Source organism: Bombina bombina, chromosome 4 (assembly GCF_027579735.1).
Source record: "Bombina bombina isolate aBomBom1 chromosome 4, aBomBom1.pri, whole genome shotgun sequence".
NCBI classification, from domain to species: Eukaryota; Metazoa; Chordata; class Amphibia; order Anura; family Bombinatoridae; genus Bombina; species Bombina bombina.
In genome coordinates this window covers 840,767,943-840,793,481 of record NC_069502.1, presented here as the reverse complement: position 1 = coordinate 840,793,481, position 25,539 = coordinate 840,767,943, and the positions used below count along the sequence as shown (strand labels likewise).

The 25,539-nt window shown below is 40.1% G+C and overlaps 1 protein-coding gene across 1 annotated transcript in view; it reads right to left on the bottom strand.

Moving 5' to 3' along the window:
• Positions 1–14,398: 14,398 nt before the first annotated feature.
• LOC128657226 (oocyte zinc finger protein XlCOF6.1-like) overlaps positions 14,399–25,539 on the bottom strand; it is a 126,672-nt gene continuing 115,531 nt past the window's right edge. Inside the window, exon 5 of the mRNA XM_053711491.1 lies at positions 14,399–17,129. Coding sequence (XP_053567466.1) covers positions 16,114–17,129 — 1,016 coding nt within the window. The 3' untranslated portion in view covers positions 14,399–16,113. The remainder of the gene's footprint in view (positions 17,130–25,539) is intronic.

Sequence of the window (25,539 nt, the reverse complement as noted above, 5' to 3'; positions counted from 1 at the left end):
TAAAAGAAAGAAAAAAAAAAAAGGGAGAAAAGAAAATAACACAACTTAAGCTAGAGTTTAACTGGAAACAGAGAGTACATGAGCTGGCAAACACTATAACCTCAACAGCACCAAATATTAGCTTGCTATGGTGTATGTTCAGGGATATAAAGAAATTTAACCCACACCATGCCTAATCTCATGCTGCAAGCTGTAATCTGAAGTCCAAGAGTTGTTTTTGGCAGAGCAGAATTGCGGATCTGGAAGGACAGGCCTGATCCTTGTATGAGAGAAAGGGAGAGAGATCAGTCCTGTGGTTCACTCTGCTGGTGTAGTGGGGATTGCATGTGGGGGGTAAACAAGAGATCACACAGAAATGTTCAGCAACGAGTCCTGAGGTAATGAACCCTATCCTGTATAAAAGTTATGGACTCTATCCCACACCAAGTCGTTGAAGCAAGCGTGTGTTGGCTAGTTCACTATGACTCCCTGCTGTGGTATATAGCCATGCTTGTCCCGGTAGATACGTAGAACACCATTGTCCCCAGTGTCCCATAGCGCTAACACACTGGAAGTAAAGCTGTCTAGTGACTCAAGAATGATCCCTCCAATCTGTTGTCATGTTAAACACTTTTCTCCCAGAAAAACAGCGCAGTCTGTGAAAGAAAGAAGGACTCCAGTAGTGCAATATTGTATGAAATAAGCACTCTTTATTTACAACAAGCAAGCCAAATACTCACAATATCTGGCGTGGTTAAAATCACATAAAGGTATCTTTGAAATAACAGCTGATCTAGAGCAATCCTGTGGTCTGTACAAGCTTGTGAAGTGAACAGCGATGTACCCGGTCGGCGTGTGACGTCACCACCCGACAACAGCTGATTCTGTTAAACACTCCGTCTGCATACACTGACTCACAGTGCTCTCTGGATTTCGGCCTCAACGCGTTTCTCGCCCCCTGCTGGGCGCTTTGTCAAGAGGAATAATTACCAATCCTTTACTACTCTATTTATACATAATCTACTAGCGCCATCTAGCTTTCATGAGTAGAATGACCTTTGAAATACAATTGATATTTCTATATACATAATACACAAATACCTATCTTGTTTCTATTCCCTAAAACCAATTAATAACATATATAGCACCATTTCACCTCAAATGGTTAGTATTAAAAAACATATAAAAATAATTAATTCTATAATAAATTACCTTCTATTTTGCTAAAAACACTATTACAATTTTTTAAAAATACAATAAATTAACTACATACATTGCCACATGTGATAAAATATCATATAATTCCAATACTTATAAAAATCTAAACTCATACACCAATTCATTAATAGCTATATAACAAAACCTTCTAGTCCGCAATCAGATTGTTGATAACTTTTAAAACCTAAAAAAGTCAGTCTACGTGATAAAAGCTGCCACATCTAAATCAACATTTAGACCATTAGGCACGAGAGTCCCCAGTTTATATATCCAAAATGTCTCTCTGCGCCTAAGGTCCAAAAGTCTATTGCCACCCCTAGGATTGGGTTTAACCATTTCAATACCTTTCACAGTCAAGCATTTTGGATCACACGCATGGCTCTGAGAGTAATGAATTGGTACACTATGTTTTAATATTGGTTTCTTTATGTTGTAAACATGTTCACTATATCTTTTTGATAGGCATCTCTTCGTACGACCTACATACTTTAGCCCACAACTGCACTCTAATAAATAAACTACATAGGTACTCTTACAGGTAATAAATTGTTTAACCCTAAACTCTTATCCTGTTACTGATCTAAAAACAGATCTCTCTTTATTAATGCATTTGCACAGAGTTTAGGGTTAAACAATTTATTACCTGTTATTATAGAATTAATTATTTTTATATGTTTTTTAATACTAACCATTTGAGGTGAAATTATGCTATATATGTTATTAATTGGTTTTAGGGAATAGAAACAAGATAGGTATTTGTGTATTATGTATATAGAAATATCAATTGTATTTCAAAGGTCATTCTACTCATGAAAGCTAGATGGCGCTAGTAGATTATGTATAAATAGAGTAGTAAAGGATTGGTAATTATTCCTCTTGACAAAGCGCCCAGCAGGGGGCGAGAAACGCATTGAGGCCGAGATCCAGAGAGCACTGTGAGTCAGTGTATGCAGACGGAGTGTTTAACAGAATCAGCTGTTGTCGGGTGGTGACGTCACACGCCGACCGGGTACATCGCTGTTCACTTCACAAGCTTGTACAGACCACAGGATCAGCTGTTATTTCAAAGATACCTTTATGTGATTTTAACCACGCCAGATATTGTGAGTATTTGGCTTGCTTGTTGTAAATAAAGAGTGCTTATTTCATACAATATTGCACTATTGGAGTCCTTCTTTCTTTCACAGACTGCGCTGTTTTTCTGGGAGAAAAGTGTTTGGCGATTAACTGCAAGACAAGCAGTGTGTTTGAAATAGCTGCAGCTGGGTCTGAAAGTAAGATCATTTGGAACAACTACAATCAACAGTAAGACTGTGTCCACATTTGGATTTATACTAAATTATTGGTTCCCATTTATAAGACTTTATTTCAATTTATTTATTTATTTTTTTTATATTTTTTCAATTTCGCAATCAATATACATATTATCATATATATTTCTTATTATTGTTAGGAATAGAATATTCATTTAAATAATTATTTTTAATTTTTGCTGGGATAGTATTGCGCTGTATCATTTGGTGGTAGTTTGTTGTCATGTTAAGTTTCTCCATTACCGACAACCCTGAGTTAGGGCTGAGGTGAATAGTGTAGCCGGACATACTCTGCGGGATAAGTGCCCCTGCGTAGTCGCCAGGGTCTGCATTAGTGACAATAGGTAGCACGGGTAAACACCCTACACCTTTCCCTATCTCCTTCAAGTAGGTCAGCGCTCACTCTGGGGTCTGTAGCATCTGATTTGGTATGTGGGATGGATAATGGGTATTGGGGCTCCTGAGCGATACCACTATTGGAGACTTCAAGGACTCTGGCTGTAGAAAAATCAAGTTCATCAGAGTCTGCTGCGTCACGCTGGAGCGCTTCCTCCAGCGCGCATTCGAAAGCAGCCTGGAAGCCGTTTAGGAGGTTATTCATCTCCCTAAGGATGTAAGCCCCCGATAACATACTGCCTCTATGTAGCTGCGACCAGTGGTAAAAAGTAATCTCCACTAGGAATCCGCTCAACTGCATGTGCTTAAAGGCGTCCGATGGCTTTAATGTGCTGCGCCCCAACTAGACAATATGGCGTCCTCCCTGTGTTTTCTGCCCCTCGTTGCTGCTGGGTTCGCCGTCAGGCAGGAGTGACCTGTCCGTGTAGGCGTGTTGGAATCCTTATGTAAAGGTTAGACAGGTGTTCCGATCTGCAGAAAGATCGGTGATACCGATATCACCCTCCAGAGTTCTGTCAGAGGTATATCATCCTCCTGTTGCGTAGCGAAGGTCCGTGTCCTCTGGAGTAGTGCTACCGGGTCTCAATACTTGTCAGGTTAAGTTCATATAGAGTCCTTAGTCAGCATCTAGTTAAATCAAACTATCATTCCCACTGGTTATAAGCTTTTTATGTATTAAAAGTAATTTTGGCCCAGGAGCCTCCTAAACACACGTCTGTTCGATGCAGCAGCTGGCTCCGCCCCCCCCAAGAAGCCTATTTTATTCACAAGAAAGAGCCCAAGACATTCAAATATAAATTTGGAGAAGCATTTTACGCATCTAACCATAATAAAACTAATGGAGTGGGCATACTAATTAGGCAAGGTATACCCTTTACGCTACTCAACTCAATACAGGACCGTGAAGGTAGATATTTAATTCTAGTTGGTAAATTATACAACACTATAGTTACACTGGCCTGCGTATATGCCCCTAATATTCAACAAAACCGTTTCTTCAAACACCTCTCTGATGCTTTACTGGAAACCAAAAAAAGGCTTATTAATACTGGGTGGGGATTTCAATGTTTCCCTTAACACGGACTTAGATACCTCAACGAGGCTATCCTCAACACCAAACAGAGTATTACATAGAGTTAAACAGCATATCAGGGATTTAGCGATACATGACGTATGGAGGATACATAATACCGACGAGCGCCAATACACATTCTTTTTCTTCCCCCACTCACGCTTTTCCGCATTGATTACATATTTCTAGCTGTGTCCTGTCTGTCTATGGCGGTTAGATCCACAATCTCTCCCACGGGATGGACAGACCACTCATTGGTGAGTTGTTCAGTTGACTGGCCATCGGCCCCACACTCTACCTTTGTCTGGAAACTAGACAATGACTTACTGGACCATCCACTATACCTAGAAAAAATTGAGACATGCTTTCAGGAATACTTTACTTTAAATGTAGCTTCCATAGACGACTTTAGACTTATTTGGGAGGCACATAAGAGCACACTACGGGGGGATCTAATCAGCATGCAGTCCTTTAGGAACAAACAAAAGCGCATTGCACTACGGGACGCATTAGCTAACATCACTAACATTGAAACGAAACTCAAACTCTCACCGACAGACAAAACCCTGAAAAAAGAACTACAAACACAGAAATCTATTATACTTTAATCTATTATACTTTACTAGACAAATAATCTAAACAGCTTGCACTCAAACTACAATAAAATCACTATAATAGCAACAACAGATGTAGCAGATTATATGCTCGCAAATTGAGATGGCGAATCAACAGATCACATATATTATCCATCACTAGGCCTGATAAAATCATAGCTTACTCTACCTCTGATATATCTGAAGCATTCCGCACATACTATGACTCCCTATATAATCTATCAAACACCGCACAAACTGACCCAACTAAACTGCCCTTATAGAATCCTTTCTAAAAGATATTACTATACCCACAATTACCCAAGCTCATGAAGCTGCACTCAATTCCCATTTTACTACGGATGAGCTGCAATCAGTCATAAAAGACCTCCCACTAGGGTAGGCCCCAGGCCCTGACGGCTTCACCAACTACTATTACAAAAAGTACACTAAGATACTGGCTCCACACCGCATAAGTAAATATATGTAGAGAGAGTGGATATAATCAGAGCACACAGAAACTACTGAATTAAGATAATTCAATGTGTCAGTGAACTGGCTAAGTTCGGGCCGAATGAATAATAAAACATAACTTTTAATATTAAGAATTAAAATAAAGATTGGTGAAAAAGATTCACACATTCACAGTACATATTAAAATCAGTTAAAAATGATAGGTGGTGAATGCTGCAATGCCTAGGTATAGACCGTATAGTGTGAGTTAAATGGGTAAGTCTGGCAGGGAAGCACCATAAAATGCTCACGGATTGCACAATTGGCTAATCTACAAAGAGGATTGACCTCGCACAAAATTATCTCTAACTAGTGCAATACTGGAGCGGTGCTTGCATCTGTCAGAGTCCCAAACAATGAGCCTATTAATCTAAGTGTATCTTTCAATAAGTTCCCATAAGTATAGAAATACTAGTATATAGTGTGAGCCCACACAGTGAAAGACATCTAGTATAAACAGTAGAGTACTGTATTACACAATTACGTATTTGGTTCCATATATAAGTTTAGCACACACAAGGCAAAGTATCCGGCATTCACAGAGAGCGCCTGATGCGCATTTCGCCACGTCAGTGGCTTTCTCAAAGGCTAACCCGACTCGCGCCGTCCTTACTGTTTAAGTACTTATTTGAGCCTATCCGGGGTGAGCATCTATACACACCCCCATGATGGTAGCCAATCGCTAATGACCTACCCAATTGCGTAGTAGTCCGTCACATGACTTGGAAAGGTGGTGATGTCTAAAGAGAGGCGTGATCTTTCACGCTGCTGTAAATACATATTTTTAGACAAGGCTGTTATATAGATCAATCACTCATATATGACAAGGGACACTATGAGAGTTTATTGTAGTCTGTATAGGTTGTGTTACGGTACATTAGAGTAAATATGACAGTATTGTATGCGTATATAGCGTATGTCAAAGATATTAAGATCCAAATGATTACAAGCATAAGTTTATTGCCGGGTGTATCGGCAGGCTAGTACTGTTTATGTGTATGATGATGTTATGCGCTACGTACATAAATTGGCCAAAGGTGGTTGAGCCATCATATTATCAATATTATCCTGTTCATCCATGTTCTTAACTATCCCCGCAAAACATTTGTTATGAAAATGGAGGAAAGTCATTTGCATCAGCCTCCTTCATTTTATCTTATCTATAGAATGGTGCACGATATTGCTATTGTTAAGGACGGTGATGACGTCTTTTAAGAAGGCGTGATTCTTCACGCTACGGTACACTGATCTATTTAGCCGAAATTGTCATCTACATAAATCACTTGTATATGACAAGGGACACCATAAAAAGTGTTTATACCCTGAGTAGATTGTGTTACGATCCGTTGCAATAAGTTGGACAGACTATCATCCATATATAGCGTATATCGCTACTATTAGGAAGCAAGTGAGTTGAAACATAATTATGTTACCAGATGTATAGGCAAACTGTTCTTTCTACGTGTATATACATGTTGTGTATAATAAATACAATTGGCCAAGCTGGTTAATACTGTGATAACAGAGTTATCCTGATCTTACATGTTAATTGTTGTAAACACATTTGTTCTGTAAGGGAGACAGTGTTATTGAGCCCATATATTAGGGGTGTACAATATCACTATAACTTTATAGTAGTATGAGTGATTTTTGTCACATTCCATTCAAGAGAGTAGAGGAATATCGATCATAGCTAATTTCTACAGATAGTATTCGTGAAGAAAATATAAATATATATACATATTCTGGGAGACTGGGCTTTGACAAGACACTTTTGATACCTCATGTGTTTATACCCAATAATTAACAAGTGATTGTTATAATAATGGTATCACAAACTCTTATTACCCATATTTTAGTGAGAAGTAGTTTGTGTTTGATATATAAAAGCGACTTCTAAATGAAACAGCTAGATATAAGATTATTTATTACAGCAATTTCATATGCCCACATATCTTTTGTGGTCCATAAAGTAACTCGTTTCTATTTGTTAATACTGATATACTTGTAAATCAGAGTTATATCGTGTAAGGATTCTCACTTAATAGTTAAAAGCCTTTATACCATTTTAATTTATCTTGCATCTTGATAATTGTGTTTTTCAAGTTATGCTGTATAGTTATCACTATTGAATATTGGAGAGGGGATTGTATCACCATTAATGAATATAGGATAAACACGTAGTAATATCCATGCTTTCATCTCCATACTTTGGTTTAATGTACATGTATATTTATGTTATATATTTATAATTGTTATTTAGTATTATCAAACACTTGGTGGTATCTAAGTACAGATAAATCATAGTTATTGAGTATATTACATCAATTACATATAGTTTTTCTTGATCCAATGCACTCACTTGAATACAGATAGCAATGTGTAATTTATTTTTGTTCATATTATTAACTTAGGAGATGTTCTTCACTCACTTATGTTGGGTATGTCAGAAACCTGACACCTGTAATACATGAGACAGAATATCATAGTTTGTTGGTTCATTAATATACCGTCATAGGAAAGAGTTGTAGCCATCCTGTTCATTAAGACCTAGAGGTGCTAGGGTATTCAGCCAAAATATCCAGCGACATTCTGCTTGAAGTAGCATATTTTCCACGTTTCCTGCTCTAATTCCAGGTTTTATCACCTGTAAAACTAAGACCTTTAGGTCTGGTTTAGTGCCATGGCTTTTAAGGTAAAGTTTAGCCACTGGGGTAAGGTTTTTACCCTTCTCTTGATCCTTTATGCAATTCTTTATGCTATTTATGTGTTCACCAAGTCGCGTACGTAGTTCACGGGTCATTATGCCGATATATCTCTTGCCACATTTGCATAGCAAGCAGTATACCACATTTTTGGTTTTGCAATGAGCAAATCCAAGTATCCGTTTCGTACCTCCAGTTCAAGTAGTATATTCTCTCTCATTGGATATGAATTTGCAAAAACTGCATGTGCCACATAACCCTCTTCAACTCCATTTGCCAAATTAATCAGTTTCTTAGCGGCTCACTATCAGCACACATCTCACTGATCCCAAAAGATGGTAAGGACCACACCAAGGTTGAGAATTACAGACCAATCTCCCTATTAAACACTGACGTGAAAATCTATGCAAAGTTATTTGTGAACCGACTGAACACCCTACTCCCAGATTTAATGCACGCTGACCAGGTGGGCTTTGTCCCTACGAGAGAAGCTAAAGACAACACAGTACAGGCCATTGACTTAATAGACTATATTAACAAACACTCCATCCCCGCAGTAATCTTATCCACCAACGCGGAAAAGGGGTTTGATCGGGTGTGCTGGCATTTCCTTCAAGCAGTTATAATGCGTATGGGTCTGGGCATGAAATTCGTTGATAGAGTATTCACCATGTATTCCCTCCCGCCAGCTAGAGTGCGAGTGAATGGTTCCCTATCAGCCCCTTTCACAATATCAAATGGAACTAGACAGAGATGCCCCCTGTTACAGATACCCCGACTGGGTAGCTCCGCCAAAGGGGTCCTGCTTCCTCCCTGCCGACTGCAGCTATGTAGTTGGCAAGTGACCACAGCCTCTAGCCACCCCTGATGCCCGACAGCACCAGTATTCAGGGTTCCACCCTGTGGCAGACTCCAGCTACCCAGACTGGGTAGCTCTACCTGAGGGTCCTTCCTCTGCCTGGAGCAGGCTGCTATGTATCCCAGGAAAGTGATTCTAGCAGGAGCCCACCCAAATAACTAGACATACTAGCATTCAGGTGAAACAAGAACTGATTTTATTGAACACACACACTCCTTTTATACAGACAGCTCATCTTGATAAGACCCTGGACAATCCCACTATTTTCCCGCCCCTCCAGACAGCCCGGCAGACTGTCTCCTCTCCCAGGAAGGGGTTCTGCTTACGGGGAGGGAGGACGACTACCTCCGCTCCCAGGGGATGGCTTTGCCGCTGGGGAGAGAGACCGACTGTCTCCTCTCCCTGCTCCTGGGTCTGCCGCTGGGGAGAGAGACTGACTGTCTCCTCTCCCAGGAAGGGGTTCTGCTTACGGGGAGGGAGGACGACTACCTCCGCTCCCAGGGGATGGCTTTGCCGCTGGGGAGAGAGATCGACTGTCTCCACTCCCGGGAAGGGGTTCTGCTGCTGGGGAGAGTTATCGACATCCGTCTCTCCCTGGTTAACCAGAGCTGCTGCAGGGGCTGGGCAGAGGCCGGCGGCTCTCTGCCCTATTGCCATCGCTTTTGCTAGGGTGGCCCCCGGGTCCAAGACCATAAGCTCGGAGCTAGACTGCTGATTGGGATCCAGCAGTCATGGTTCCCTTTTTCTTCGTTGCCACTCCTCCACGGTCGAGCTCCATGAATCCCAGAGGGCTGCACCCCAGATCTGTATACCCTTGGCACGCTGCTTAACGAGATCTAGCAGCCTCTTGTATTCCTTGAACAGTGCCTCTTCCTGGTCAATTATAAAATCCATATCATCTAGTAGCCAGGATTCCTCCAAAGAGATCCAGCAGTTCCTCTTAGAGCCCAGAGATATCCTCCAGACCCTGGTCCATCTCGATCCCAAACTGTGGGTCCTCTGTCCTTTTTGTAAATAGCAATCCAGGGCTGCCAAAGCCCTCTGTGGGGGAGCCATCCTCCAACCATGGCTGTGCTTGCATAGCGAGCCATTGGAGGGCCCGATAGCTGTCCTCCACCCACGTCTCTTGCTGGATCAGTCTATGTAGAACAGATAGCCATTCCTTCTTTGGCTGTTTTCCCAGGAAAGGCACTCTCACAGTCTGCCGAACTCGGAACCTTGTGTCATTCGTGGGGAGGACCTTTCCATTATCTCACTCCTGTTGAAGAGCCTCCCACCAGAGGTCCCGGCGGATCAAGTCCTAATCCAGCACGTACTGTTGGTAAATAGGACCGTCCAGCTGGGCCAGCGACTCCTGTACTCTCCTTAGAAATTTGACTTCCATAGATAGCGGCTACTGTGGCCCTTCACTGTCAGCAGGAATCGTGTGGAAGAAGCAGATTCTACCACTGCCAGTCAATGTGACGGATACCCCGGCTACCCCGACTGGGTAGCTCTGCCAAAGGGGTCCTGCTTCCTCCCTGCCGACTGCAGCTATGTAGCTGGCAAGTGACCACAGCCTGTAGCCACCCCTGATGCTTGACAGCACCAGTATTCAGGGTCCCACGCTGACCAGGTGGGCTTTGTCCCTACGAGAGAAGCTAAAGACAACACAGTACAGGCCATTGACTTAATAGACTATATTAACAAACACTCCATCCCCGCAGTAATCTTATCCACCAACGCGGAAAAGGGGTTTGATCGGGTGTGCTGGCATTTCCTTCAAGCAGTTATAATGCGTATGGGTCTGGACATGAAATTCGTTGATAGAGTATTCACCATGTATTCCCTCCCGCCAGCTAGGGTGCGAATGAATGGTTCCCTATCAGCCCCTTTCACAATATCAAATGGAACTAGACAGAGATGCCCCCTGTTACAGATACCCCGACTGGGTAGCTCCGCCAAAGGGGTCCTGCTTCCTCCCTGCCGACTGCAGCTATGTAGTTGGCAAGTGACCACAGCCTGTAGCCACCCCTGATGCCCGACAGCACCAGTATTCAGGGTCCCACCCTGTGGCAGACTACAGCTACCCAGACTGGGTAGCTCTACCTGAGGGTCCTTCCTCTGCCTGGAGCAGGCTGCTATGTAGCCCAGGAAAGTGATTCTAGCAGGAGCCCACCCAAATAACTAGACATACTAGCATTCAGGTGAAACAAGAACAGATTTTATTGAAAACACACACTCCTTTTATACAGACAGCTCATCTTGATAAGACCCTGGACAATCCCACTATTTTCCTGCCATTCCCACCCCTCCAGACAGCTCGACACCTCCATAGGAGCCACAGTCCCACATAATCTCAAAACCTAAGAGTGGCGGTTTTGGGGTGATCCCGGTGGAGCGGCACTTCCAGGGTGTCATTTTAAAGTTCTCGGTCCCCAGATGTCACATTCCAAAAATCAGCAGGATTCGTTACTGGGGACCGGAGTTACAGTCCATTGAAGTTATGGAGTTAGGGGTGTCCAAAACCCCAGGTTCCCAAAGGAGCTCCCCTCTGATAATTGCCACAGCTCTTGTCCTCCCTAGGGGCTACTAATCCCCAAAAGAGCGGAGCTCTGGGGCAAAGGGCTGCTGGAGCGACCATGGGTAAAGTTAGCGGGTGTCCTGCTGTCCTGTGGCCGACTGGGAGTTCCAGGAGCCCGGCCAGCCTGAGAGGAGTTAGGCGGGTGTCCATTGTGAGGCGGCCGACCGGGAGTTCCAGGAGCCAGCCTAGGAGGGTTTTCCTGGTCATACACCAGCTCTTCACAAAACAAGCAAACAAAAGCTTCCAGAGATTGTGGTTGCTCTGAGGAGGTTGTAGGGGGGGGGGGGTTGGGGGTAGCCTTAGCTGTCTGGTATCCGTGACACTCCCAATCCCCATTGCTTTTTGCCTGTGTGATCGAGACTCTAGCATTGAAAATTTGATCCATATCCGATATCACAGGTGTCCAGATTAAGGAGCACCAACATAAGCTTTTGCTATATGCGGACAATGTGCTCTTTTTCTTAACGAACCCAGTACAATCTATCCCGAGATTATTATATCAATTAGATAAATTCGGAAGGGTCTCCAATTTTCTTATAAATCAGAAATATTAAATATCAATATCCCAGATGAGAACATACAACACGTTCACTGGATACGCACACTTAAATGGCAAAATCGTAAATTGAAATACTTGGGAGTATTCTTGACTCCAAAGGTTAGTGAAATTTTTGAGGCCAACTTTCTGCCCCTCCAATCCTCCATAATAGCCACGTTATCCTCTTTGAGAAGGAAACCCCTGACCTGGACGGGCAGGATTAATGCCTTTAAGATGAGCCTTCTTCCAAAGATACTATACCTAATGCAAACATTACCCATTTCTCTCCCGTCTACATTCCTTACGTCCCTACAAAATACAATTTTTGACTTAATTTGGAACAAACGCCACGCACGGATAAAAAGGAAAGTCATGTGCCAAACAGTGAATAATGGGGGACTTGGATTACCCGACCTAGTTTCCTATAGGAAAGCCACCCATCTACAGAGAATAGTGGACTGGTATACTAATTATAATTCAAAAATCTGGGTATGACTTGAATACGACATAGCAGGTTCTTCACACTTGGGTGCGCAGTGTTGGACACCCTCTAACATAGGTACACCACAGAGCTACCTCACACATACAGTTCAGGAGACTTTTTCGACTTGGGACAGAATACTCATAGAATACCCCAATATATCTTCTAAATATTCACCTCTTATTGCTTTCATTTCCAACAAAGAATTTTCTCCTGGCCTCCCAGCCATGATTAAACATGATACATCACCAGATAGAATATTGATGATGTGTCATTTGGGAAATGAAAATAGATTGCAAAATAGAGATGACCTAATTGAAAAGGGCTTTGGTTGTTTCAGAAACTGGTATTTCTATCTGCAGTGCTACAACTATCTGTCATGTCATCTACAAAAATGGAATATGCTGCGACCCCTGACAGCTTTTGAGTCCTTGTGTCACAAAACATCTCCCACACGACATGCACTATCCCTTATTTACACATTGCTGAAGCAGACCACATGCTGCTTTCTACTAAAGTAGTTTTTTCCACAAGATTATTTGTTTGTCATTTCCTTAATATTTTCAAGATTGAGAATATATGTATTTTTTTTAATTGTTTATTAAGATAACTATAGTGCAATCTGTGAAAAAGTATGAGTGGGTATTTTTATTTATTGGAGGCATATATGTTCATTATCGAATGTGCACATTACACACACATATATACATAAATATATATGCAATTACTTTATGTATATTTATGTGTGTATGTATGTGCATATGTACACACACACAAGCACACATATATACTGTATGTAAATATTTTTGTATGTACTTTTGTAAAATAAATGTATGTGTGTGCAGAGCATGAGTGATAAAGAGTGAAAAATCTTCAAATTCAAAACAGCCAATAGAATGAAAGCTTTCCTTGCAGTGTAACCTAGATTCCAAAAGTGGACAGCACAAGCTCTGCAAGTCTGTTACAAATCTCTGACAAGTCGACAGCAAGAGCCCTGCAAGTCTATAGCATATCTCTGGCACGTATGTCACAATGACTATTTATGTAAAATATATTTACAAATGAATAATACAATAATAATAAAATGTTTTTCCTGCAAAAGTTTATTACATACAATAATTTTCCCTCTCGGTTTTGCAATTATTTTCTTATCTGTTACAGTTGTGTGAAAATCACCAAACTAGAAGGTACACTAGGAAAATCATATACATTTTTTTTTAATTAAATCTATACTTTTTCTGAGTTGAATAAATTAATAAATTAAATTATTGCCTTTCTGGTGAATGTGATGTGATAACCTCAATACTGTATGAAGATAAAACTATTCACATAAAAAGTTTTTAAAATCACTCCATAAAAACAACAGCACATTTTCCAGGTTTTTAAAATGTTTTAACTATAACATTGTCATAAATCAGGTGAGAGGATACAGGTATATATAATACAGCTGACGGATGGTGGGCTAAGATAGCAAGATTACTACTTTTTCTATTTACTACTGTAAGGATGGTGATTACAGACTATTTACCTTGCTAACACATATTAAGCCAGATTACAAGTGGTGTGCTAAATAATTTTGCTCGCAAAAACTTTTAACACGGGCTGGTTAGCGCTTGTATAACAAGTTGAAAGTAAATTATTTGCACACAAGCAAAACCTGATGCGTATAGTCCGTATAGTCTTCTTCAATTGAGCACATTTTTTTTTAAAAAAAAACCCTTAACATTTGCGCACTAAATCATCACTGCTTAAGAAATACAGTGTTATACTTCAGCTGAGTATCGGGTTGATTTCTGTCTGCCGACTCAGAGTAGGCGGACAAGTTATGGAGCAGCGGTCTCTAGAAACATACAGAGCTTGATAAATATGCCCCTAGGTCTTCACTCACACAAACTTGACAAGCACAAATTTAGGTTGCACTTGAGTGAACTCAGTACCAGTTAGCATGGTTGTGATATTGCTTTTCACATCCACTTGTAATCTAGCCCATTGTTTATGTAATATTGTGCATGGTCTTTAATACACTAAAATTATATTCACTTTTATATTCTTCAGTTTATCCAACAAATTCAGTACATTTGCATGCATATTTGTCTGTTCCACACCCTGATTCCTGACTGGAATAATTTACACTAGACTGGAGTCCAGAAAAGTCAAAAGAAGAGACCTTTTATAATTATGTGTTTTATTACAGTGAATGTAATATTGTTAAAGAAAGTTGTCTTAATGGACGATAAACACACTCCACAAAAGTTGGAACAGTCGAATGTTTACCACTGTGTAACATCATCTTTTTTTTTAATAACACTTATTAAGCATTTGGGCACTCAAGATACCAGTTGGTTAAGTTTAGCAAGCTGAATTTTACCCCATTCATCCATTATGCATGTCTTCAGCTGTGCAACTGTATGAGCCCTTCTTTGCTTTACTTTGCACTTTATAATGCTCCAAACATAAAGGGCAAGATTATGAGTGGAGCGCAAATTTGCACTTCCGCGTGTCCATTCTCTATGCTCAATGTTTTTAACAATTTGGAGCTCTCGCGGTCGCATCCTCTAGCAGATTTTTTTTTGTGACGTTGCAACGCAGGATCATAGCCCCCCCCCCTAGACTTTGATGGAGCCTTATTCTGTACAAAAAAATAACAGCCGCCACAAGCGCTGGATTGCATTCAGACATCTCATATTTTTGTGCTCTTATAACTTTGGAATGCAATATTGTTATACAATATTTTTTTATCAGACAGTGTTAATATAAATGTAAACTGTACGGTTACATATATTTTTATGTGTATTGTTCAACTATTTAGTCGAGCGTAACAGTTAACCAAAGCTCTAAAGTCACGCTAACCTGACGAGCGTAAATTATGGTTGCACTATCGTGTTCATATTTACTTTCAAATTGTAATGAAGGGTCTTATCCATATGCCCAAAAGGGGGCAAACTTGTACATTAATTCATGCACAAAAAATAGCACCCCCCTGGTAATCTGGCCTAAAATACGCAATTGTAGTAGACTTGCAGCACATTTGTAAAGCAAATCTATTCTGAAGACCTTCTATGCAGACTTGTAACAAATGTGCAGCAAGCTTTTGAAGCTTGGCAAGTTTAGCAAGAGAACAGCAATTCCTTTCAAATTTTTCTTAGAAAAATTACGTTACATGCAATTGCAGCAGACGCAGAAAATTTGCAAGGCAAGTCTATTCTGGAGACTCGATACAGACTAGCAAAAAATGTGAAGGAAATTTTTGAAGCTTGCCAAGTCTAGCAAGATTAGCACTTAATTTGCAAACTTGCAGCAAAAATACATGCTATCTGGGTAGTGATGTCATTTGCACACACTATAGCATCTACAGCTAATATAGCTACAGCTAGTGATGTCATGTGCACACATTATACAATCTACAGTTAGTATCATTACAATTTACAGCCAGTGATGTCATTTAATCATACTATACTATCTAGTATCATTACAACTTGTGTTGGTATGTGCATACAATATACTATTTACAGCTAGTATCATTACAACTAGTGATGTCATAATTACACAATACAGGTGCTACAACTAGTGATTTCATGTGCACACTCTGCGCTTAAAGGGACAGCCTACTCCAGAATTTTAATCTTTCAAAAATAGATAATCCCTTTATTACCCATTCCCCAGTTTTGCATAACCAACATGGATATATTAATATACAGTACTTTATACCTCCATGATTACCTTGTATCTAAGCCTCTGCAGACTGTCCCCTTATTTCAGTTCTATTGACAGATATGCATTTTAGCCAATCAGTTCTGACTCCTAAATAACTCCACAGGAGTGAGTACAATGGTATCTATATGACACACATGAACTGAACCCTTTAAGAGGTTAAGCTGTGATTTCACTGATTTCCTTTAATGTGAATTTTCTGATGAGTAACAAGATGTCCTTTCAGGGTAAAAGATTTCCCACATTCAGAACATGAAAATGGCTTCTCTCCTGTATGAATTTTCTGATGCCTAATAAGATGTGATTTCAGAGTAAAACATTTCCCACATTCAGAACATGAAAATGCTTTCTCTCCTGAATGAATTTTCTGATGTGTAATAAGATGTGATTTCAAAGTAAAACATTTCCCACATTTAGAACATGAAAATGCTTTCCCACCTGTATGAAATTTCAGATGAGTATTAAGACTTGATTTCAGCGTAAAACATTTCCCACAGTCAGAACATGAAAATGCTTTCTCTCCTGTATGAATTTTCTGATGGTCAGAAAGATGTGATTTCCTGGTAAAACATTTCCCACATTCAGAACATGAAAATGCTTTCTCTCCTGTATGAGTTTTCTGATGCATTATAAGAGTTGATTTCAGAGTAAAACATTTCCCACAGTCAGAACATGAAAATGCTTTCTCCCCTGTATGAAATTTCTGATGAGTAACAAGATGTGATTTCAAAGTAAAACATTTCCCACAGTCAGAACATGAAAATGCTTTCTCTCCTGTATGAATTTTTAGATGAGTAATAAGACTTGATTGCTGAGTAAAACATTTCCCACAGTCAGAACATGAAAATGCTTTCTCTCCTGTATGTATTTTCTGATGCTTAATAAGATTTGATTTCAGAGTAAAACATTTCCCACACTCAGAACATGAAAATGCTTTCTCTCCAGTATGAATTTTCAGATGCTTAATAAGATTTGATTTCTCATTAAAACATTTCCCACACTCAGAACATGAAAATGCTTTCTCTCCTGTATGAATTTTCTGATGCCTAATAAGAAGGGATTTCCTGGTAAAACATTTCCCACATTCAGAACATAAATTTCCCACGTGACTTCTTTGATTTTGAAGAAGATTCAAAGAAGTATCAGCACTCTGACCATGACTTGGATTATTGCAGTTTGTAAATTCACCTGTTAATAAGAAATACAATGTGAGTAATGTTATTTATTAGTGACATAATTATTTGTAAATTACTGAAATAAATAGAAAGTAATGCTTATATATTTGTTTAACCTATTTTGTAATGTATGCAGAGCTTTTAAAATATTTTTCAGACTATTCTAAAACTACTCTATATAACTATTAACTACTTCACATCAGATCAGCATTTCATATAAAAAGTAATGTATAATGTTTATAATAACTATCTAGTGAACATAAGCAAATAGATATTTCTGAAATTAATTACATTTTTTATAATGTAATTAAAAATATATTTAGTCAAACAACTATTGCTTGCGTGCACAAATGGTGTATTAGTTATTTGCAATCATAATCCATTTTTAGTGTAGCTAAATGTAAATTTTTTAGGTAATGTTTTAAAGTGTCTTAAATTTTTGGCCTCACTTAAATTCAAACCTCCAATGTTATTATAATATAATGCCAATAAAGCAAGAAGGTTAGAAAAGAATAAAAATGGAGTAGGGAAAATTAGGTGCATAATTAAACTGCAAAAGAAAAAAAAATTACAGAAAAAAAAAATTCACAATTCCATGAAAAAATGGACAGGGCCTCGTGGACTATCACCACCATGAAGGATATTAATTTATAAGGTAAGTATATATTATATTTTCTTTCATAAAGGTGGTGAGACTCCACAAGCCATTACTTCTTGAAAAATTATACCCAAGCTTCGGAGTCCACAAGTAATGAGGGCGGGATAACCAAATGTTATTTTTTATACTGCAAAAATATATATAAAACAAAACTTAATGATTAGAAAAAGCTGCATGAAGGACTTTCCTACCAAAATCTGATTCAGAGGAAGCAGAAACATCAAAGTGGAAGCATTTGTAAAAACAATGTAAGGAAGACTAAGTAGCTGCCTTGCAAATTTGATCAACAGATGGCTCATTCTTTAAAGTCCAGGAAGTAGCAAATGACCTAGTAGAATGGACAGTAATACAGTTAGGATGAGACTGTCCAACCTCCAAGTAAGCCTTATGAAACAAAAGCTTTAACCAAGAGGTTAACAAAACAGTTGTAGCCTTCTGACCCTTCCTGGAAAAATGAACAAACAAAATAGATGGCCTAAAATCCATAGTAGCCTGTAAATAAAACGTCAAAGCTCTGACCACATACAAGTTATGAAGAAGCCTCTCCTTAGAAGTCTTAGGATTAGGGCAAAAAGAAGGAACAATATTCTCACAATACATATTATCCGAAGAAACCAGTTTAGGAAAAAAAACTAACTTGCTTAAACTTGCTCCAATTATTAGGATTTAGCTTCCATGAGTATCTGGAAGAATCCTGTTATTGAGAGGAAGGAGGACTTTTGGTTTATAGATTATTAGAAGCCCTGGCTTTACCTTTAGACTTCTTATCTTGAGTAAGAAAAGCTCCCTTACCTCCTGTCACAGTAGATATAAAAATATCAAAAGCCAGGCCAAAACAAAACTTTTACCTGAAAAGGAAGAGACAAAAGCCTAGACTCAAAATCCATATTAGCTGACCATGATTTCAACCTTTAGGCTCTAATAGTCAGAACTGCTAATGCCATATTCTTGCCATTGATTTTAATAAAGTCAACAACAGCATAACAAATAATAGCGTTAGATGTCTTAAGCAGTACAAAAACTCTGCACCAGCAAACTCCTCTGAAAACCGCTCAGACAAACATTCACACCAAAGAATAGAAGCTGGAGCAACACAAGCAATACTAATTGCAGGTCTTAAAAGAGAACCTGCTTGCTGAAAAGCCTTTCTATGGAAATATTCTAATTTTCTATTCATATGGTCTTTAAAAGAGGTACTATCCACATGAGGAATAGTGGTCCATCAAGCCATAGCAGAAATAGCTCCTTCTACTTTAGGGATAGTTTCCCAAAGCTCCACATTAAAACCAGGCAAACATCTTCTTAACATTTTTTTTTTCCAATTATGTTTATTAAAAAAGCACGGGTACATACAATAATATGAAAACATATTGAGGTAACATGCAAAATGTATTATATTCCACAAAATTGAAAATAAAACAGTCTATGCCTTACAAATTATATCAGTGAGGTATACATATTGCTTCTAAATGTAAACCAAAATGTAATTAAATGTAAAACAAGTGTTCTTAAAGTAAGAATGCTAACATTATTTCAAGATGAGACCAAAACTACTCAAAATGCTTCTTAATGTATAGAGGTTCCTTACATTTCAATATATGATTATGGAGAACAAAACAAAGACTATTCAAGTCCTATCTTAAGCGCAACTCATGCTTCTTAATTTTTTATAATATAACATGCAAACCAAACTTAAGTGAAAAACTTGACCCGTATTAAAAAGTCCATCAGCATATTAGAACATATAACAGAAAAGCAATACTTTATCAGGCAGCTCAACAGAAACCTGAACACCCATTGAATGTATCTTTATCAAGGGAATATAACAATATTATAAAAATTAGAGAGATCCAGTGTGTTATCACAAATACTGACTACATTAAAGCTAGGTCTGTAAGGCATTCATATGAGTACTGAGGAGACCTTGATAGAAAAACTTAGAAGGTTAATACATGAACAAAACCAGTCATTGACATTAGCCTTTGCTCTTAATATATCAAAGATATTAGTGTGAAAGAAATCTTTTGTTGAGCTGCTTAGTTGGTTAATCATGATAGTAATACCAGATCAGAAAGTATATGTGCTAAAATATCAGAGGATCAATTTTGGCTGATGTCACAAAACATTGTTATAATTCAAAACATACTGTGCTCTTTATAGAACAGAAATATTTCAGTGAACATATGGAAAGTGATTGATAAGAAAAGCACATTCAGACACATCCACTCCTTTCAGAGGCTGATGAGGAGATCTATAACACTTAACGCTGTGTGGGCAGATATAACATAGAGAGGTGTATTGTAGAGCTTTCTAAGCATCAATAACTTAACTGAAATGAGGTTGTAAAAGGTGAAGGGCTCAAACATAAATCATAGTGTCTAATTGACTAGCCGACTCCTCTCCGGTGATACATGTCACCTTGAAGATCAAAACAATCCTTTCTAAAAGTCTGCATGCTGAAATGTTGTATCGCCAGTAGAACAAATCCAGCAAAAAAGGAAGGATAACAGGTGATAGTGATCTTTAAGAGATCTCCCAGATATGGATGAGGTTGAGCAGACAAACAGGACTCCATAAAGAGAACTGCAGTCCCATGCTGGTTACAGCACTTATCCTGCATTTCAATAGGTACTTTAGGCATATTTTCCCAGTCTGTGTCCTAAGAACCCCTTAAATTCTTCAAATTGCCTGTAAATTGTACCAATTCCATTTCTCCAAGATAGCTTGTAGCATTGCTAGAGGGGATGCCGATACGAGTTATCACGCAGGAGACACTTATGTCTATACTCATTATTGCTTTTGTGTCGGGAAGATCTGAAACTTTGAACTGTGCCATCAACTGCTGCATAGACGCTATCAGTTTATCAAATGCAGGTAAAAACTGAGTTGAAAGAGCAAAAATTAAATCAGTGCAATAAATCACCAGTCTCTAAAGCTATTCCTTGAATTATAAGTATCTCCAGTATCCTATATTATAAAAGGCCAGATATATTTGTCCGAAGCTGTCATGTGCAGTAGAGACTGCACAAGGACAAACATACCTGGCTGTAAGGAAGGATCAGTCAGTGAGGATCAGTCAGCAGAGAGGGTGAGTGGGAGCGGGTGTGGCGGGGGGCGTGACCAGGCTAAGCAGTTGTGGGGGCAAGATCAAATGGGAATGGTCGTGGCGACAGGCATGGCCGGACGGGAGAGGGTGTAGCTGAGGCGTGGCCAGGTGTGAGTGGGCATGACCGTGCGGGGGCGCGGGCCCGCTGCACTGCAGAAAATGGCCCGTGTACACAGGCTTTAGGCCTAGTTAAGGCATAAAGCGAGAGCACATATAGAACTATGTATAGCGTGGAAGCAGGATGCCCGCCAAAATGCCAAACTGATTCAATAGGTTTAAAATACTTCTCAGCTGCCAAGGGGTAGTTTACCTTGATACAGAACTGTTCCCTATCTTCTTAAATTTTAGGGTAGGAATAAAAGTAATACCTGGCTTAGACCACTAAAAATCAATTCAGAGATAGCATTTGGAACTCAAAAAACCTCTGAAGACTTAGCAGTAGGTTTAAAAATGAAATGTATTCTTACCTGATAAATTAATTTCTTTTACGATACGATGAGTCCACGGATTTCATCCTTACTTGTGGGATATCACCTCCTGGTCAGCAGGAGGAGGCAAAGAGCACCACAGCAGAGCTGTATATATAGCTCCTCCCTTCCCTCCCACTCCAGTCATTTGACCGAAGTTAGGAAGAGAAAGGAAAAGCTAAGGTGCAGAGGTGACTGAAGTTTAGCAAAAAATAAAAAGACCTGTCTTATAACAACAGGGTGGGCCGTGGACTCATCGTATGGTAAAATAAATTAATCAGGTAAGAATAAATTTCCTTTTCTTTTACAAGATACGATGAGTCCACGGATTTCATCCTTACTTGTGGGATACAATACCAAAGCTATAGTACACTGATGAAAAAGGGAGGGACAAGAAAGGGAACCACGCAGGAGTGATGAGAATTACCGATACCCTCTCCTGCTTGACTCGAGCAATCACCCGAGGAAGGAGAGCAAATTGAGGAAACACATAAGCTAGGCTGAAGGACCAAGGTACTGCCAAGGCATCTATCAGCTCGGCATGAGGATCCCTTGACCTGGACCCGTATCTCGGAAGTTTGGCATTCTGACAAGATGCCATGAGATCCAATTCCGGCCTGCCCCATCTGAGAATCAGGTTGGAAAATACCTCCGGATGGAGTTCCCACTCCCCCGGATGAAACGTCTGCCTGCTCAGAAAATCTGCTTCCCAGTTTTCTACCCCTGGGATGTGTATTGCAGACAGATGGCAAGAGTGAGACTCTGCCCACTGTATAATCTTGGCAACCTCTGTCATCGCTAAGGAACTTCTTGTTCCTCCCTGATGATTGATGTAAGATACCGTTGTTATGTTGTCTGACTTAAATCTGATAAATTGGGCTGAGGCCAAGCCCGAAGTGTATTGAATATTGCTCTCAACTCTAGGATATTGATGGGAAGTAGGGATTCTGCTCGAGTCCATACACCCTGAGCCCTCAGGGAATTCCAGACTGTTCCCCATCCTATCAGGCTGACATCCGTTGTCACTATCACCCAAGAGGGTCTGCGGAAGCATGTCCCTTGGGACAGACGATCCAGCGACAACCAACATAGAAGTGAGTCCCTTGTCTTCTGATCCAGATTTATTTGAGGAGACAGATCTGTAGACAGATCTGTATAATCCCCATTCCACTGCTTGAGCATGTTCAGTTGCAGCGGTCTGAGATGAAAACGAGCAAACGGAATGATGTCCATTGCCGCTACCATCAACCCAATTGTCTCCATGCACTGAGCCACTGACGGTCGAGGATTTGACTGAAGGGCTTGGCATGTATTCAGAATCTTTAACCTTCTGACCTCTGTCAAAAAGATCTTCATGGACAGAGAGTCGATTAGAGTTCCCAAAAAAGGAACTCTTGTCTGTGGAACTAGCAAACTCTTTTCCAGATTCACCTTCCACCCGTGAGTCCTTAGAAAGGATAGAACAATGTCGGTATGAGACCTTGCTAGCTGATAAGATGATGCCTGAATCAGAATATCGTCCAGATAGGGCGCTACTGCAATGCCCCGTGGCCTCAGTACTGCCAGCAGAATCCTAGAACTTTTGTGAAAATTCTGGGTGCCGTGGCCAGACCAAATGGAAGAGCCATGAACTGAAAATGTTTGTCCAGAAAGGCAAACCTCAGAAACTTGTGATGATCTCTGTGGATAGGAACATGAAGATACACATCCTTCAGATCAACGGTAGTCATAAATTGACCCTCCTGGATCAAAGGAAGAATTGTACAAATGGTCTCCATCTTGAAGGATGGAACCCTGAGAAACATAGAGACTTTTGAGGTCCAAAATAGGTTGGAACGTTCCCTCTTTTTTGGGAACTACAAACAGATTTGAATAAAATCCCTGTCCTTGTTCTAGCACCGGAAAAGGACATATTACCCCCATGGAGGAGAGGTCTACTACACAACGTAAGAACGCCTCTCTCTTTATCTGGTTTGCAGATAATCGAGAAAGAAGAAACCTTCCTTTGGGGGAGGAATTTCTGAACTCCAACTGATACCCCTGGGACACAATTTCCAGTGTCCAGGGATCCTGAACATCTTTATCCAAGCCTGGACAAAGAGAGATAATCTGCCCCCTACTGGATCCGATCCCGGATCGGGGGCCGACCCTTCATGCTGACTTGGTAGTAGCAGCAGGCTTCTTGGATTGTTTACCCTTGTTCCAAAACTGGTTGGGTCTCCAAGTGAACTTGGATTGTGAATAGCTCCCCTCCTGTTTAGCGGAAGGAGAAGAGGAGACTCCCTTGAACTTCCGAAAGGAACAAAAATTACTCTGTCGCCCTCGCTGATTAGACTTCTTATCTTGAGGGAGGAGATGACCCTTGCCTCCCGTAATGTCAGAAATAATTTCCTTAAAATCAGGCCCGAACAGGGTCTTTCCCTTATAAGGAATAGCCAAAAGCTTAGACTTGGATGATACATCCGCAGACCAAGATTTCAACCATAAAGCCCTGCGTGCTAAGATGGCAAAACCCGAACCCTTAGCCGCCAATTTAGTAATCTGCAGAGAAGCATCTGTAATGAAAATATTAGCTAACTTAAGAGCTTTAATCCGATCCAAAACCTCATCCAAAGGAGTCTCTGTCTTAAGAGACTCTTCCAGAGCATCAAACCAGTAGGCAGACTGGTAACTGTAACCATGCAGGCCGCCGGTTGCAAAAGAAAACCATGGTGAACATAAATCTTTTTAAGAAGACCCTCCAACTTCTTATCCATAGGATCCCTAAAAGCACAACTATCCTCAATAGGAATAGTAGTCCGTTTAGCCAGGGTAGAAATGGCTCCCTCTACTTTAGGGACCATCTGCCAAGAATTCCTAATAGTATCAGCTATAGGATACATCTTTTTAAATATAGGCGAAGGAGAGAAGGGAATGCCTGGTCTCTCCCATTCTTTCGCAATAATCTCTGAAGTCCTTTTAGGAACAGGAAAAACATAAAACGTGCAGCTGTTGCTGGCCCTACAAGTCTGATGGCGTGAGAGTTCTGGAGGCTCGATTACACTGACGAAAAATCCTCCCTGATTGGTTGGGAGGCGCCTGAGAGACAAGCAGCATTTACGAAGGAACCCTTGGCGACTGATCATCGGCACTCAATGTAAGTAAAAGTGTACACCTTGCCATCTGTACTTTTTTGTTGTTTAAAAGGATTTTTGTATCCTTCTTCTTGCCCAAACTATCTAGCTTTGTGCTGCTCTTTGCAATTAACACGACTGAAGCTTGCTTGACGAAAATTTGCTCAAAAAGCACCTACGCTTTGCTTACCTGCTTGAAAGACTCTCTCTGCCTCAAAGACTTTTTAGCTTATTGAGAGACTTTTTTGGTGTGTCATTCACCCATTCACTGCCATATGGTACATTTTATGTTTGTTGTGATTGTACATTTGCTGTGTTATTCACTTTGTTTTAATATTATGAAATGTTTTTAACTGTGATGCATTGTTAGAATCTCACTTATGTGTTTCTCCATATATTTTTTGCCATTAAATTTAACCCATATATAACATTCTATTTAGTAAATTAACTCTATTTCAGTTACTGCACACATTTAGCTATCTGTGTGATAGTGCAGCTGTGTCCAATTACCTGTCTGCAGTTTTTACTACAGACAGTGTAGTTAATCTGTTCTAATATATGAAATCTAAACTAAACAGAACCTCGCCTCTGCAGCTCTGCTGAGGCGCTTACCTGCCCCCACAGACTTCCAACCACACCAGGGACGAAAACAGAACGTAGCCCACAATAAACGCCCAGGACCGCTTGCTTAACTAGCAACCATGCGGTCGAGGCGTAACTAGCAATGCGAACAACAGCCGGAACTTCCGCAATGAACTCTGTGCAGTATTACAGACAAGCGCGCCAAAAATAAGCCGCATTGGCCATCGCCGAAATAGATACAAACAAGACCGGACAAAAATACAGCCGCAAACCGTAGTCCATATCAGCAAGACTCCAGTAACAAATCCCCAGCCTCATATTGTGCAATCACCTATAACAGGCTTCAGAATAACACACAGTCCTGTTAACCTAATATAGGCCAAAATAAAGTATAGCTCTTCATAGTGCATAACATAAATAGTACACTTGTGTAGGTTTTGACATGTCCCATGAAAACTCTCACACGCTGAAACAGTGAAAAACCCCAAAAGGTCAAA